The 16446-nt window shown below is 45.8% G+C and overlaps 1 protein-coding gene across 3 annotated transcripts in view; it reads left to right on the forward strand.

Moving 5' to 3' along the window:
* SAMD4A (sterile alpha motif domain containing 4A) overlaps positions 1–16446 on the forward strand; it is a 147496-nt gene that overhangs the window by 112029 nt on the left and 19021 nt on the right. For all 3 annotated transcript variants that reach the window (XM_075615144.1, XM_075615143.1, XM_075615145.1), the window contains 5 exons: positions 2699–2785; positions 4516–4804; positions 6004–6089; positions 7764–7882; positions 14735–14936. In XM_075615144.1, the coding sequence (XP_075471259.1) occupies positions 2699–2785; positions 4516–4804; positions 6004–6089; positions 7764–7882; positions 14735–14936 (783 nt within the window). The remainder of the gene's footprint in view (positions 1–2698; positions 2786–4515; positions 4805–6003; positions 6090–7763; positions 7883–14734; positions 14937–16446) is intronic.

A 16446-nucleotide genomic window follows, 5' to 3' on the forward strand; every position in this document is an offset into this window, starting at 1 on the left:
CCAATATCAGTGTTGCATTAATATATGTATTATTTATTTAGGGCAGGAACACAAAAATAACAGAGATGTACTGTGGATAAGGTAGGGTGAGAAAGTGGTGTTTGAAGACATAGGAAGGGTGATAAAACGGTGACATGGAACAGCATGAAGGGGAAGGGGATGCTGTGGGGGGGGGGATGGGAGGCAGGCAGGATAATCACAAACAATTGTGATAGTGTGTGAGAAACTAGATGGGGTTTCTCACACACTATCACAATTGTTTGTAATTATTCTACCTGCCTCTCTGCCAATGTTCTTATCCACAACCCCCCCCCCCATTTTTTTGCCAATAAAACCTCTTAAGAATCTAAATTCTAAAACAGTTTGCCACACTTAGGGGGTCATTCATTAAACTGTGATAATGATGGTGATCGGGGCACTAGTGCACAATCTTCTTTCCACATCAATGGGATTTTCCGTGCCATAGTTCCCCGACCTGTACTATTGTACTATAATGAATAACCCCATGGGGGTCAGCTTTTTTTCTGGCCACCTGTATATGCATTAAGACATTTGAACTTGGGTTAGTTATGACACAGCATGTTATCCTGTGCTATAATCCGTTTGTCACCCCCGGGTATTATACTACGTTTTCCCTTATTATCACGAGTTCCCAATATAAGCAAAATGTGGTGCTAAAATATTGCATCCAACTCCTTTCAAATATTTGTGTTGCTCTCATGAGCAGCGGAGACAGAAACAGCTGTAATACATTTCTTATACGGCACAGCACTTATCCTTATAACATAGTTAGACAGAGGTTCGGTTTCACTTTTATGATTTTGCTTCTTAGGTTTTTTTTTATTTGTTCTTTAAAAGCAGCTAGTCATCAGTTTGGAGTTTTATAAGTATCACCGCAATGTGTCTCTCCGTGTCTCATGGTTTGAAGCACAGAAGTTGGTCAATGGGAGCTGAATGTGTATTGGTTTTTGTTGCATACAATGTACAAATCCTACCCATGCATACAGTATTCTGTTTAGTGCATGTTGCACAAATACATTTATAAAGGGTCCAGTATTTAATAATAAAAGTAGCCTCCTATTTGAAGGCAAAATAGTATCACTAGTGGAATATAAACTCGGGGCAGAGACGCACCGTTTTTATTATTATTATTATTATTAAAGGGTAAAAGCTCAATTACAATACAGCAATGCTGTAGTACAGAAGAAGGCATGCCTGAGTACTTTGTAGTAACTGCGGGTGTACAGAAAGCCCTAATTAAGAAGAGTAGCCCTTTAAATAAGAATTGTGTCTAAAGGGAGCGGAGGAGAAAGTTATCACGTGTTGCTGGTGGAGAGCAGCAGAGTGAGTGTCAGGCCTGGATAAAATGGAGAGTATAAAGGGATGTGTTGGAAGGTACCTGAGCTAAGCGGCATAGGAATGTAAACACGTGAAGTGGAAGGAAATAAAAATACCACTTGTGAGCACCGTCACGCGTCTCAGACAGGTCTGCAGCCCTGCTTTCACCATCATCTCTTACCATACAGTGCTCCCACTGCAGCCAGGGATTCTGGGAAATGACATGCAAATGAGCACTGTGTGTCAGGAGTGGGAAAAGAAACCGAAAGCAGAGAGGCAGTTACTGGACACAGGGGAGATTGGCACAGCTTTACATACTTTACATACATACGACTGACTAACTTTTAATGTATGTTCTGTTTAAGGTGACCATATTTTTATGTGACAAACCAGGTCAAAATACAAAATTATTTGTTAATCATCTCTCAATCACGCACCCTCCTCTCTCTTCCTCCCCTCTATCACTCTCCCCCGTTCACCCCATTCTCCCCCCTCTCTCTCACATTCCGCCCTCACTCCTCCACCTCTCTTCCATCCCCCTCTTACACCCCCTCTTTTGCTCACTCACTCAATGCCCCTCTCCTCTCACATTCCCACCTCCTCTCGCACTCAATATCCCCCACCCCACACTCAATCCCCACCGCAGACTCAAAACCTCAACTCCCCCAAGAATCACATACACCTCCCCCCAATAATCCTCCCCCCCCCCCAGAATAACACACGCACCTCCTCCCACCAAGAATTCTACCGGGTGGCGAGGGGTGGGAGGAGGAGTGACTGCACCGCAGCTGGGGACTAAACCTGGCCTGTTGGAGGGGCTTGAGCACAATGGCGGATTTACAAAAATGCCGCCTTTTGGCACTTACCTGGTGCCGCCCTCCTCCTTCTTCAGCGTCAAATGATGCTGTGGCGTCACCTTACCTTGGTAACATGATATCACACGGCGGCATGTTGCCATGTCAACGACGTCACGTTTCCATGGCAATGCGACACCATGTGACTTCGCAGTTTCATTTGACGCTGACGGAGAAGGAGCGCGGCACGATGGAGATGGTAAGAACTTTACAGATGCCCCACACTCTCTCCCCTGGCAATCAGTGGGGAAGAGGGCAGGGCCTCTGCAAATTGGTGGGGGAGGGGGTATTGCTGCCCAAGCCTGAGCCCAATGGGAAATCCGCCACTATTCCGGCACCACTGATTTATGACATTGGGGCATTTCATATTTCTTTATGTGGATTATAATATTTAATGTTTTTGTTAGCGGTGTTGCCTTGATTTGCCTAATGATCGGCGCTGTACCATTCATTGTTCAACGTCTACCAAATGATGACATTCTTTCATCCTCGTTGTACTGTTCCAGAATGTCACCAAAGGTGCACGGCACAAAATAGTCATCAGCATCCAGAAGCTGAAAGAGAGACACAATCTTCTAAAGTCTTTAGAAAGGGTAAGTTGGCGGAAATTTGTTTTTTTAAAAGACACATGAACTGGTTAACTCGTTAACTGCCAGTTTCCCCCTTAAAAACATAACATGGATTATTTCAGGGCCGATCCCTTCTCCTCCTCCTCCTCTTTGCAGATTACTTTTTGATTTTGCTATTTATACTTTTTAATTCTTGTTCGCTTTTTCTGTATTGGCTATGAAATAATTAATCTTGTTTGAATTATTCTGTACATTTTTTTTACATGCTATGTAACTATTTATTTAGTGAAACATGAACAATAAAAATCAAAACCTTTTTCAACCTATTTGCTTTAAAGGAGCAATTCATGCAAAAGCAATTCATGCGTTTTTTTACATTTTTAGCACAGGTCTGAAGCAGGGGGTCTCCGGAGCGGACCCCCATTAATTTCAGCTCTGGGAACCCCCTGATTCCGGAGATACTTTCCTCCGTAGGGGGCGCCGGTAGCAGCTCTGGCTGAGCTAGGCGGGGCTTAAAAGTTTAAAGCTCCCGCGTCACATGGGCCAATGAAAGCCAAACCGGATGAGGTCAAGACTTCCTATTGGCCCGCTGGTTCCGCTTTGAAACTCCCATTACATGAACCCTGGTAGCCGAACGGAGTGGCTATCATCACCCCCTATGGAGTTAAGTATCTCAGGAAGCTGGGGATCCCCAGAGCTGAAGTTAATGGGGTTCAGCTCCGGAGACCCCCTGCTTCAATAAAAAAACACCCGGCTTGGATTACCGCTTTAACCCCTCACTCTTCTTTCTGCATGAATCCCTCCATGGCACCATAGTATGGTGAATTCCAGTTTTATTGTGCACACCACACACCCCCCCCCCCCTTCTAATACCACATGGCCATTAACCAATTGCTTTAAAACTTTCATAATCAATTTTCTGTAAACCACAGTATTTGACCCAAAAGGGGAGACCTTCCCGGCAATCTGTCCTGGCGTGCGGAGAGAGTAAATGCCTTTTCTGCCAGTGGGTCATGCAGTGAGTCCCAGGTGTCTTTGGAAACAGAAGGGCATCCATAGTGTTAGGGACAGGCATGGAGGACCAGCAACTAGAATTCTAGTCCATTATGTTTTGTTTTTATTCCATGTTATGGAAATCTCAGAATATTATAAGTTTGCAGTCACAGTGAATGATATTTTAGTCTGAAGCATGTTCTTAGATCCTGCTTTCACTGGCGCGACTCCAATGGCCTGCAAGATATTGCATTGAAATGCATGGCAAGCTCTCCCGGCATCTCCCGGCATGGGAAGGTCTCCCGGCATGGCAAGGTCTCCCGGCATGGGAAGGTCTCCCGGCATGGGAAGGTCTCCCGGCATCTCCCGGCATGGGAAGGTCTCCCGGCATCTCCCGGCATGGCAAGGTCTCCCGGCATCTCCCGGCATGGGAAGGTCTCCCGGCATGGCAAGGTCTCCCGGCATGGGAAGGTCTCCCGGCATGGGAAGGTCTCCCGGCATCTCCCGGCATGGGAAGGTCTCCCGGCATCTCCCGGCATGGCAAGGTCTCCCGGCATCTCCCGGCATGGGAAGGTCTCCCGGCATGGCAAGCTCTCCCGGCATGGGAAGCTCTCCCGGCATGGGAAGGTCTCCCGTCATGGCAAGGTCTCCCGGCATGGGAAGGTCTCCCGGCATGGGAAGGGTTTGACTTTTGTTATTTGCTAAATTAGCTGTTAATGTTAATTATTTGAAAGCATTAAATGGCTGCATGCAACCTACAGGACATCCTAGAAGGCGGCAATGTACGGGTGCCACTGCAGGAGTTACACCAAATGATCCTCACCCCAATTAAAGCGTACTCCTCGCTAAACACCAGCGCAGAAGAACAGAACCGGGACCCGGGTTGCCAGTCTTCCTTAATGGGCCCTGAGAGTCAGGGGACGGAAAATAAGGATTCTGCCTCCGGAGGAATACAGCAGCACCATTTAGGCAATTGTGAGAGTGAGAGTGCAGGGATCCCGTTACCCGAAGGTGATCTTCCAGGGCAGTTTACAAGAGTCATGGGCAAGGGTGAGTATCATCAAAATAAACTCCTCCACCGACTGTTTAGAGGAACTCTGTACACCAGGGCTCTTCATCTTGTGGCCCAGTGGCCAAATCCACATCTAGGCGCGTGTGAGTGATCCACGGACCACCTCCTTTTGCTAATGTTTTTGCAGTTGCCCATGTAGTTGAAGATGCGATCCCACATACAGGTAGTCCACCAGTTGGATATCGTAAGGGCTTATGGATAGGAAAGTGTTTGTAAATGATGTGTTTTCTTTGCTCCTGTCCCCCCTGTCCTTATCAGAGACCCAATAAAGACACGGGGAGGTGGGGAGGAGGGGGGTGGAGGACTGATCGCTGATCTCACAGTGACGTCCCACAAAACGGAGGAGCCAGAGGGAATATCACCCCTCCCAAGTCTAACTTTATCAAATAAATTAAAAATACTTATCGGTGTCGGATTTAGGTACAAAAAAATGATCAATTATCCAGATGATACCCCCCTGCTGTACACTATTAATAATATAGGAATCTGCCTTAAAATAGCATTCTGACAGCGCTAGTACACTGTAGATACAATGTTTCATGCAGTTTAGATTGTAGAAGTTTAGACGTACCCGGAGCGAGTATCAAACAAGTCATTGCTGCCTTCAACAAGGTTATCTAGCCCAAGAGTGCTCATGTCCAGTCCTCAACCCCCCACCTTTCCCCCATAAACAGGACAGGTTTTCATGATATCCCAGCTTCAGCACAGGTGGCTCAATCGACCGTGCCTCTGATTGAGCCACCTGTGCTGAAGCAGGGATATCCTGAAAACCTGACCGGTTGGGCAGGCTTGAGGACTGAAGTTGTGCCCCCCCCCCTCTCCCACCCCCTAGCCTGCCTTGTATCTCAGGATGTCTTAAGTGGGAGATACTGCTGTTTTAAATCTGGGAGACGGTTCTTTGCGTTACTGTTTCACTTCGTTTACGCTGAAAGATACGAGCCCATTTATGCTGTGAAATAAATGAGTGTAGGTTTTTGAGTAATAATAATAGAGGAACCACAAAGCTCCATTAGACTTCAATCAGCATGCAAGCGCATTTCTTACATAACCAAACTGGTAAACATTACAATTAATGTCTCCAAGTAATTAAGTCAATTACTTATTAGCAGTCATTTGTGACAGTTCATTTAATTTTGCCGGGGACTAATGTAATTTCCCCCCTTTTGTTTTCCGTCAGTCTGCACCCAGCTGTTAGTTTCCAGACCTGACGAAGAAAATATCAGTTCCTATTTGCAATTGATCGACAAATGCCTCATACACGAAGTAAGTAATAATGAATATTAAATGTCTTCACATTTAACAGCAGCTGCAAATAATTTCACTTTTCATTGCTATAGTTGGAATACTTGACATAGGTATATTATACATATTTGCAGTGTTCGACAAACCTATACATTTGCTCGCCCCGGGCGAGTGGATTTACCATCGTGGCGAGCTGCTATTGGCCCAAGCAGCACACGTGTGGTACTAGGTGGCGAGTAGATTTTTTTGTTTGGCGAGTAGATTTTTTGGTGATTTGTCGACCACTGCATATTTGTATGTATAATGTATACAACACATATTTGTGTATATACATATCTATGTGACTATGTTCCCTTAATATTATATGTTATGTAAATCCGTGCAGGTTCTTTATTGTCATTGGGATATATTATTGCAGTATTTGGCTGCAGAACAAACAGAAGGAAATGTGCAATGATATCTTAAACTTTTATACTGGCAGAGGACCAGTGGACACGAATAAGCAATAAATACCGCCCTAATTGTAACTAAATACTATTATTATACCAGATGGCAGCACCTAGCATTCTGATAAGGACAGGGAAGGTCAACATCTATCTGATGTAAATCCCCTTTGTAAACTGATGTGAAACATCCTATATCAGGACTGTCCTCTGACCAGGAAACCTTTACATCTGTTTCCTTAGTGATTATTACAGCTGGGCCAATTTTTGGATTCGCTGCGGATAAGACAGTTTCTTTGTTCCGCGGATTTCAGTGGATCAGTCTCAAAAATGTCGATCCGCCTTTTGCGGATTTTATTATTATTATTTTTTTTAAGCCTGACAATCCATCAACCGCTGACTAATTTTAACCCTCCAATCCTCGGATTGCGGAATCCGCCGGCGGATTGTACCCAGTGGCGGTTTTGGATGAATCCGGGCAAATTGAAACTAACAATCCGTCGGCGGATTTTACACCGAAGAGCGGCTTTAGAAATGCCAATTTCGGGGTAAGAATCCGGGAAACTGGTTTGGACCTGCTTGCCCATATCCAGTGATGTATAGATTGTTTAACATGTCTTTTGCTGTTGCCATGAAGGAGTGCAATAGCTTGGTAACACGTAACATAAAACATAATGACCCATGGCTACGAAGAGGTCACCTTCCAGCACAGCTTGGCCTCTTCACATGAATGGGGCTATAAGTTGTCCTCCGGTAGGGAAGGCGTCTTCTGGAGTAGCACTACTTAGTGAATATGTGGCAATATCTTTCCAGGGAATTGAAGCCACTAAAGAGCCAATCCAAGCAGGCGATCGAATCAAGGGGTCTCCGGAGCTGACCCCCCCTGCTTCCGGAGATTGTTACCTTTGTGGGGGTGCTAGTCGCCACTGCGCTCGGCTAGCAGGGATCACGTCAAGAGTTTCAAAGCTGCCGCGCCCTGCGGGCCAACAGGAAGCTGTGACATCATCAGGTTCGGCTTCCTATAGACCCACGAGGCGCAGGAGATTTAAACATTTGCCGAGATGCCGGTACCCCCTTTTGGAGGTCTGTATGGCAGGGGGGGGGACCCTGGAGATTAATGGGGTTCAGCTCTGTCGAACCCCTGAAGCCCATGCATTGCTCTTTTAAAATGGTCTTTGGGATGTCTACAGAATGGCCGTTGACTCTATATTTCATTCAGTGCAAATATCTCATGGGAAATGTGTTTGCTTAGGCATTTACAGAGACGCAGAAGAAGAGATTGTTGTCTTGGAAACAGCAAGTGCAGAAGCTTTTTAGGTCTTTCCCTCGGAAATCCCTCTTGGATGTCGCAGGATACCGGCAGCAGAGAAAGTAGGTTGTGTTAACAAGATGTCCCCGTGTGCTAGTTACCTTAGTGACTGGATTTCATCAGCGCCTTGGGAAACCCACCGTTATGTCCGGAAAGTATCTGGTGCAGGCAGCACAGCTAATGGTATATGGTGCAGCGCAGGGGCGGCCAACTGCAGTCCTCAAGGGCCACCAACAGGCCAGGTATTAGGGATATCCCTGCTTCAGCACAGGTGTCTCAATCACAGTCATTTTGACTACGCCACGGATTGAGCCACCTGTGCTGAAGCTGGGGGATATCCTTAAAACATGAGCTGTTGGGGGGGCTCTTGAGGACTGGAGTTGGCTACCCCTGCTCTAGCGCAACAATTGCAGGAAAGGTGCAATTGCAACAACCACGGGACCTTTAAGGGAATAGAGGGGAGGTTTGCAGCACTCGATAAGCAAGATATAGGAACACGTCAACAAGATGTAATTGAATTTGTGATTATTTACTGTGGATAAGGTAAATGGTACACAAACAAAGTGCAAATACACTTCACATAAAACAATACTGACAATAGCTGGTAAGAATCACTGGCTGGCGGCCATTTTCCCGTGAGCACTATCTGAGACTTCTTGAAAACGCATAAATTTGATCCACTAAGTGACTATTTCTGACTGCATCAGCATTGGGATTTGTCAGGAGACAGGGAAAGTACCATTAGCATTAGACTGGTGGGAATGGGCTTGAAGACGGGGTTCATCCCCCGAAAACGTTGCCCCCCCTTGTGCAATTCCACTGAGATTTGTATTGTTCCTGTGTTATTACCTTCCTTCAGTCCCCGTTTTTTGCACTTGTTCTTTTGCTTTTTCTGTCTTTCTGTCTCCATTATTTTTTTGCTCAGCATAATCTGCAACAATCTCACATTGCTCATCATATCTACTATATATTTCTGAAAGCACTGTATGTCTGCGTCCCTAGCGGCAATCTCATTGGTCCCTTGGCCTGCCCGCCCCCGCACCTCTCATTGGCCTGAGGCAGAGTGACGGGCAAAAACACACACACACACACACACACCCTCACACACACACACACCCTCACACACACACACACCCTCACTCTCCCCCGTCAGTTGGACCGCAGCTCACCTTCCACACACCCCCCCACCCCCCTCCTCTCCAGGTGCCCCTCACTCTCTCCCCCCACCTCACCCAAATCCCCACGCTCCGCAACATCCCCAGCCGCACCATCACCCTCACCGTGCGCCGCGGCCCTCCTGCTCAGCAGCAAACTCCAGCCTCCTCCCCCCTCGCGGCGTGGCCCGGGCCTCCTGCTCTCCCCCTCACGTGCGCCGCTACCGGAGAGGGGAAGCGCGGTGCGGGACTCCCCCTCACGTGCGCCGCTACCGGAGAGGGGAAGCGCGGCGCGGGACTCCCCCTCACGTGCGCCGGCTCCCGGACGGAGGGGATGCGCGGCGCGGGTCTCCTGCCACTCTTGCCCCCCCCCAGCTTCCCGAACTCACCTCCTGCCCCAGCCAGATGCCACGGGGTCAAGGTAAGTCACCCACCGTCTCCCACCCACGCACTGTCACCCAGTCACCCACACACCCACCCAGTCACTTTCACCCAGTCACCCACCCACCCAGTCACCCACCCACTCACTCAGTCACCCACCGACCCACTCACTTAGTCACCCAAAAACTCACTTAGTCACCCACCCACTCACTCAGTCACCCACCCACTCACTCAGTCAAGTCACCCACCCACTCACTCAGTCAAGTCACCCACCCACCCAGTCACCCACCCACCCACCCACCCATTCAGTCTCCCACTCAACCACCCATTCAGTCTCCCACTCACCCACCCATTCAGTCTCCCACTCACCCACACATTCAGTCTCCCACTCACCCACACATTCAGTCTCCCACTCACCCACCCATTCAGTCTCACACTCACCCACCCATTCAGTCTCACACTCACCCACCCATTCAGTCTCACACTCACCCACCCATTCAGTCTCACACTCACCCACCCAGTCTCACCCAAAACCACCCACCCAGTCACTGACCCCACCCAGTCACTGACCCCACCCACCCACTCACCGACCCCACCCACCCACTCACCGACCCCACCCACCCACTCACCGACCCCACCTACCCACTCACCGACCCCACCTACCCACTCACTGACCCACCCAGTCACCGACCCCAGTCACTGACCCACCCAGTCACCGACCCTGAAAAAGTCACCCAGTCACCGACCCACCCACCCACCCAAAGTCACCCACCCACCCACCCACCCAAAGTCACCCACCCACCAACCCAGAGTCACCCACCCACCAACCCAGAGTCACCCACCCACCGACCGAAAGTCACCCACCCACCGACCCAAAGTCACCCACCCACCGACCCAAAGTCATCCACCCCCCGACCCAACTCACCCACCCACCGACCCAACTCACCCACCCAACCACCGACCCAAAGTCACCCACCGACCCAAAGTCACCCACCCACCGACCCAAAGTCACCCACCCACCGACCCAAAGTCACCCACCCACCGACCCAAAGTCACCCACTCAGTCACCAACCCACCCACCCACTCAGTCAAGTGTCACCCACCCACCCACACAGTCACCCACACACTCAGTCAACTCAGTCACCCACCTAGCTGTCATGGGGGGGGGAAGCCTAACCCTGTCGTACGCCCCCCCCCCAAATTACATCCCGGGCAACGCTGGGTCTCTCAGCTAGTGTACAATAAGTATCTTATGGTTTGCTACAGTATCTTTTCAGGGTTTCTTACTAGCGATGGTCAGTATTGGATTATGTATTGTTGACATGTTTCTGTATCTTGCTTATTAAGTGCCGAGAACCTCTTCTCTTGGTTGTCACCATTATGGCTGCACTGTACCTCCTGATCGCTCTGGTGACGTTCTAGGGCAGAAATCTGGGAAGTGGCATCACAGGGACGTCCTGGCTGGACATAAAAATGATGCGTGTAGGGCGGCTGTTATACACGTGCAGTTCCCTCACTCGGCTTAATAAAAAAAATACAGGAACTGTAACAAATTATTTAGAAAATCTGTAGTATTTCCCCAGTTCAGGATGATAAACTGTGGTATATAGTGGAAAATATAAACCGGTGACAGTAGATTGATGGCCTTCTTGGTACTGATGTTAAAGAGGCAATTCCAAGTGGCACTTAAAAAAAAATATATATATTTTTATTTGTTTTAATATATGCAGCCTTTGATTACCTTCATCAAAAACTAATGGCTGCCGTTCGATTTGTTCTCCTGTGATTGATCAGCAAAATTCTGCTTCTTAGGGTTCACTAAATGGCCGCCTTTCAGTTTCAATCAATCCTTTATTCAGTGTAACTCAGCAGCTACAATGTATTCTTATATTACTACGGTAACATTATCTATGGTTACAGTTTGCAGCTCAAACTGCTGGGAATATTGGCAACAAATGATCACAAACAGGAAAGTGCTGCGGAACTGGGCTAAAACCTGCTAAAGAAATCAGAGGATGCGCAGTATATTAATACTCATTAAAAATTGCATTCAAAGTTGAATGTAAAAAAATGTAGTATTATCTAATGCTACAGAACTGATTTATTTATATTAAAAAAAAAAACATGTAGGATATTGCATGGATTTCTCCTTTAATAAATTAAGCTACCACATGGTTCCAGATTCTGCTTTCCGTCACAAAGAAAGCAGAGATTGGAAGTATTGTTTTTGTTTCCTATTGAGAAAATAACATTCATTATCCCATTGCCACAGGGACCAGAAAAGCAAAAAATATTATTTTTATTTAATTGACTGTTTTACTGATTTATTGTGGGGAGGGGTACAGGAGAGAAAAAAAGGAAGAGTACATCTATATATTTGGGGGGTGGGAAAGGGTATATACACATTAGATAATGTAAAGAATCTTGACAAAAATATTTTGGATTCTATATTTACTATCTAGATAGAGAGATATTCCAGCATGTAGAGCTCAGGTTTCTGAGAATCGAGAGGTGGGACCATTTAAATAGGCATAGAGTTTTTCTATATGTACAATATGCCAAATAATCTTATGTACCTGATGGGGAGGAGCGGGGAGGTTTGATTGCTTCCAGTGCTTGGCTATGGTGCATCTAGTGGCATTTAGAATTTGTGTGATAATTTTGGAATCATTTTTATTTTGATTGTTTATGGGGTTCCCTAGTCACAGTAGGTCATGAGGGATATTGACCTCAAGAATACTATTTATTCGGGCAAACACTGCTTTCCACAGCGGTTGAATTTTAGTGCATGACCAGAACAGGGAACCCAGGTATAGAAAAATAGTAAAATGGTGAAGGCTTTATTTGAACATTTATGAAAGTGGTAGTCTCAAAGAGAATGTGTCCTCCCACGCATTTCACGCAACAGTTGCACTTTCTCAAGGAGATTGATTGCCTACATAAAAAGAAAGGGGGGAGGACAATAAACAGGAGTTGCATAGGAGAAGGGGAATTGGTTAACTGAAACCTGATTTTGAGAGAGTCCCATAAATGACAAGAAAAATACATTATTGGATGTTTATAGATCTCAGCTGGTCTGGATTTTTCGTTGAGCCACAGAACATCTCTAGTTCTGATCGCAGAGCATATCAGATTTTCTAACTCTACCCACCGTTTTCCAGACGGGTTTGAGTGCCAACAGAGTAGTTGCCCTAATTAGGACGCTCTGCCATATTTTCGTACATTTGGGAGAGCAAGGCCTCCTTCCAATTTGCAATTATAGAGGATGCTCTTGCCGACTCTAGGGTGCCTATTTTGCCAGACAAATTTAAATATTTTATTGTGTAGACTTTAGTTCTGACTGGCAAATTTTGACTGGGAGAGTCTGAAAAAGTTAAAGAAATCTGGGTAAGACATTCATTTTTATTACAGCTATTCTCCCAAACCACGAGATTGGGTATGGATACCAGGTGGTCAAATCTTTTGTTATCTGGTTGAAAAAAAGCTTAATATGTGTGGCATACAGTGTAGAATAATCCTTGGTTATTTGAATACCTAAATAATTTATAAAATGCAGGTTCCATTTAAAATCGAAAGTAATTTGAAGGAGTTTTACTCATTCTTTTGGAAGATTTCTACTAAGAGCCAGGGATTTAGTATTGTCCATTTTTTATCCTGAGAGGGAGCTACATTCTGATAGGGTATGGAAAAGGTTGGGGAGTGAGATGAGAGGTTTTAAAAGCGTCAATAGTACATTATCTGCAAAAAGGGCCCTATTAAAGTCTTCCCTGTTGACTAGAATGCAAGAGATGTTGGCGACCGCTCTTATCTAGTAAGATAGTGGTTCACTGGCCAGGGCAAAAAGTAGAGGGGACAATAGACAGCCTTGTCATGTGCCATTTAGTACCTGGAAGAAGTCAGATAGGATGGCGTTGGCCTTGACTATAGCCGTTGGAGTGCAGTGTATAAATACTATTAAGAATTTTTGGGGAAATCCCATTTATGAAAGTGTGGCTATCATAAACTGCTAGTTTCGACTATCGAACGCTTTTTCGGTGTCTTAATTGTATTGTATGTCTTTATTTATATAGCGCCAAAAGTGTACTCAGCATTTCACAAAGAATACAGTACAGGGAATTATAATAATACAATAAGTGCAGCAAAATCAGACAGTAGGAAAGGAAATCCCTGCCCCGAAGAGCTTACAATCTAAGAGGTTTAATGGGAAACTTACAGAGACAGCAGGTGAGGGAGTAAGTGCTGTAGATGGCAGTGCTTGGTCACAATGGGTGGTAGGATTGACTGAGTGTGGGACAATAGCCATGAGTGCAGGCTATTGGGATGCTTGATTTGTGGTGTAAAATTTAAGAAAGGTCAGTGTTAAATGAAAAGGTTAACACCATTTACAGGGGAAGAGGTGGCAGGGAGGCATGAGTGAGATCTGGTGTGTATGTCTGGCTTCAGGTTTAGGGGAGATCCCCAGCAGCAGGGAGTAGATAGGGGGTGTGAATAGAGGATTTGTGTGGGTGTTTTTTATTGACGGGTAAAGAAGCTGTTAGGAGACAGGTGTATAAATAATGGTGCAGTGTGGAGTGGGGAAGTTGGAGAGAACAGAGATGTTCATAAAGGATTAAGGAAACAGTAAACAGAAAAAGCAATATGAAGGGCATAGTGAGATGCAGGAGGAGAGATTTCCAAGGTACTGGAGGATAAAAGTGTACAAATTAATCACAGATGTTAAAAGTTAATGTCTCACAGTGGCTAAGTTGTAATGCAGAGTTCAGATCTTCCTCCAACCTTCACCTCCAAAATTAACTCTTGTAGACACTTTGATGTTACACAGCCTTATGGCTAACAGCCATGCTACAGTGACTTAAGTACTCTATTCACATGCATTTGACTAACACTTAAGGGAGGGGTTTGTCTAATCAACTCAGACATACAAAATAGTTAATTAGATTATCATTTCTCTCTCAATTGATTGGGGTCAGCTCACAAACATACCCCAAAAGCCAATTAAATCTTAATTTCTCTGGTCGGTAGAATGCAGCTCAATGTCACATACCTGTTTGAAGAGATAAATCAGAATGTTAATCCAGATATTCAGAATGCATCCATGATTAAAGATAGAAAGATAGAAATAAAACATCCAGAGATATGAACTCCAAAATTAACTCTTGTAGACACTTTTGATGTACACTTATTAATGAAAATAAAAGGGAGGGGGTTACACATTTTTTTAAATATCTGACTGTTGTAGTCACCTAGAGGCATTTGGGATCATTCTTTTTTGCTTGTTATATTGTTTTTTATTTGCAATAATATGTCAAATTGGTAAGACAGTGAACATTAAAGCCTGAGCTGGATTGGCGTCTCACTTTTTGGCGTGTTCATTTGCAGCCGGGGCTTTGGACAGTCAAACTCCTTACCGACAGCTGGATCTGTAGGTGCAGGAATGGCCAGAAGAAACCCACGGCAGTTCCAGATCCCCACCCGAAATCTCCCCAGTACTCGCCTTGGTCTGCTGGGCCCTAGCAGTCTCCTGGGTGTAACACAGCGAGCAGCGGCCAGCAATCCTGCAGTCTTAAAGCAAGGACGACAGGTTGGTGCATACGTGTGGAACACAACGTTTCCTTCAGTTGGTGATACCTTTTAATGGGCCAACACATCTGTGTTATATATGGAGAAGTGTGCGCATATTTTGAAAGCTGGAAGGCCTTTTGTTGGTTCATTAACTTGTTTGGTGCCTGAGGGGCCGCAGCACCTTATTTACTTTAAGAGATGTCTTCTTACCCTAACACTGCTTTTATTTGCATGTATTTTATTATGCACACACACATATTCTGCACTGTGTGTGTGTGGTCCATTCCTGGTCCTGTCCATAAGCATTCTGTGAGATACAGCCCTGCATTGTTGTCACTGTGATAATCAATCAGTGCACTATGGGATGTGAGTTCAAAAATTACATTCTCAGGCCATTTCTGTTCAGAACTTGCATCTGTTGAGAGGGCTGGGGTTAGCACAGCCAGTCTACAACAGACTGAAGAAACTATAACAATACTGCACATTAACTCCCTGCCAAGAGGCGCATACTGTCTCATCTTTTTATCCTGGAGCACAGAAAGTTACTTTCCGAAGATCAGCGGGAGACAGCACTTGGGGGGGTTTTGTTATTCAACTGCGCTAGTACAGATTGGGCTCCTGACACCCTGAAGCTGAATTACACTTCCAGGGGAGTGTCCATGTGATGGAGCCCCGATCAGCAATATTGCAGTTTAATGATTAACCCCCTTTGTGTCGAAGTAGCAGGAGCACCGTTTAAACTGGAGCTGTTGTAAATGTTGGACTGGCAACTGTTCTGGAAGAGGCTTAGCGTGATGAATGTAAGCTCTTCAGAGCTCCCAAAACTGCCGCCAAAGACTTACAAAGGGGAACTGTCCCATCCGCCTTTGCACAGACTCTCCATGGTGGAAAACACGGAATGGCCACAGCCATAATAGTCCCCAACACTGGGATGGGATCAGCAATGTTCCACCCATGCAATGCTAAAAGGTCTAAGAAATGATCATGCATTCATACTTCTCTTGTTGTGTAGCATTCTTATCCTGGTATTGTGTTACGATTCCTCTTAATTCACATTGCATGTTTATTACAAAGTGCTGTGTAGAACAGTGTACAGGCATACCCCGGTTTAAGGACACTCACTTTAAGTACACTCGCGAGTAAGTACATATCGCCCAATAGGCAAATGGCAGCTCACGCATGCGCCTGTCAGCACGTCCTGAACAGCAATACCAGCTCCCTACCTGTACCGAAGCTATGCGCAAGCGGAAAGACTATAGAGCCTGTTACACATGTGTTATTTACACCAGGTATGCACGTATATGACGATTGCAGTACAGTACGTGCATCAATAAGTGAGAAAAAGGTAGTGCTTCACTTTAAGTACATTTTCGCTTTACATACATGCTCCGGTTCCATTGTGTACGTTAATGCGGGGTATGCCTGTACAACAATGCAATAGCCCTCTCCTATTGTTAACGGAAGGGCTGGCATTCGCAGAGATTGGCCATGGACACCTTTTGCAGCCAGCTGATAATAATAATACTTGT

Source organism: Ascaphus truei, chromosome 9, assembly GCF_040206685.1.
Source record: "Ascaphus truei isolate aAscTru1 chromosome 9, aAscTru1.hap1, whole genome shotgun sequence".
NCBI classification, from domain to species: Eukaryota; Metazoa; Chordata; class Amphibia; order Anura; family Ascaphidae; genus Ascaphus; species Ascaphus truei.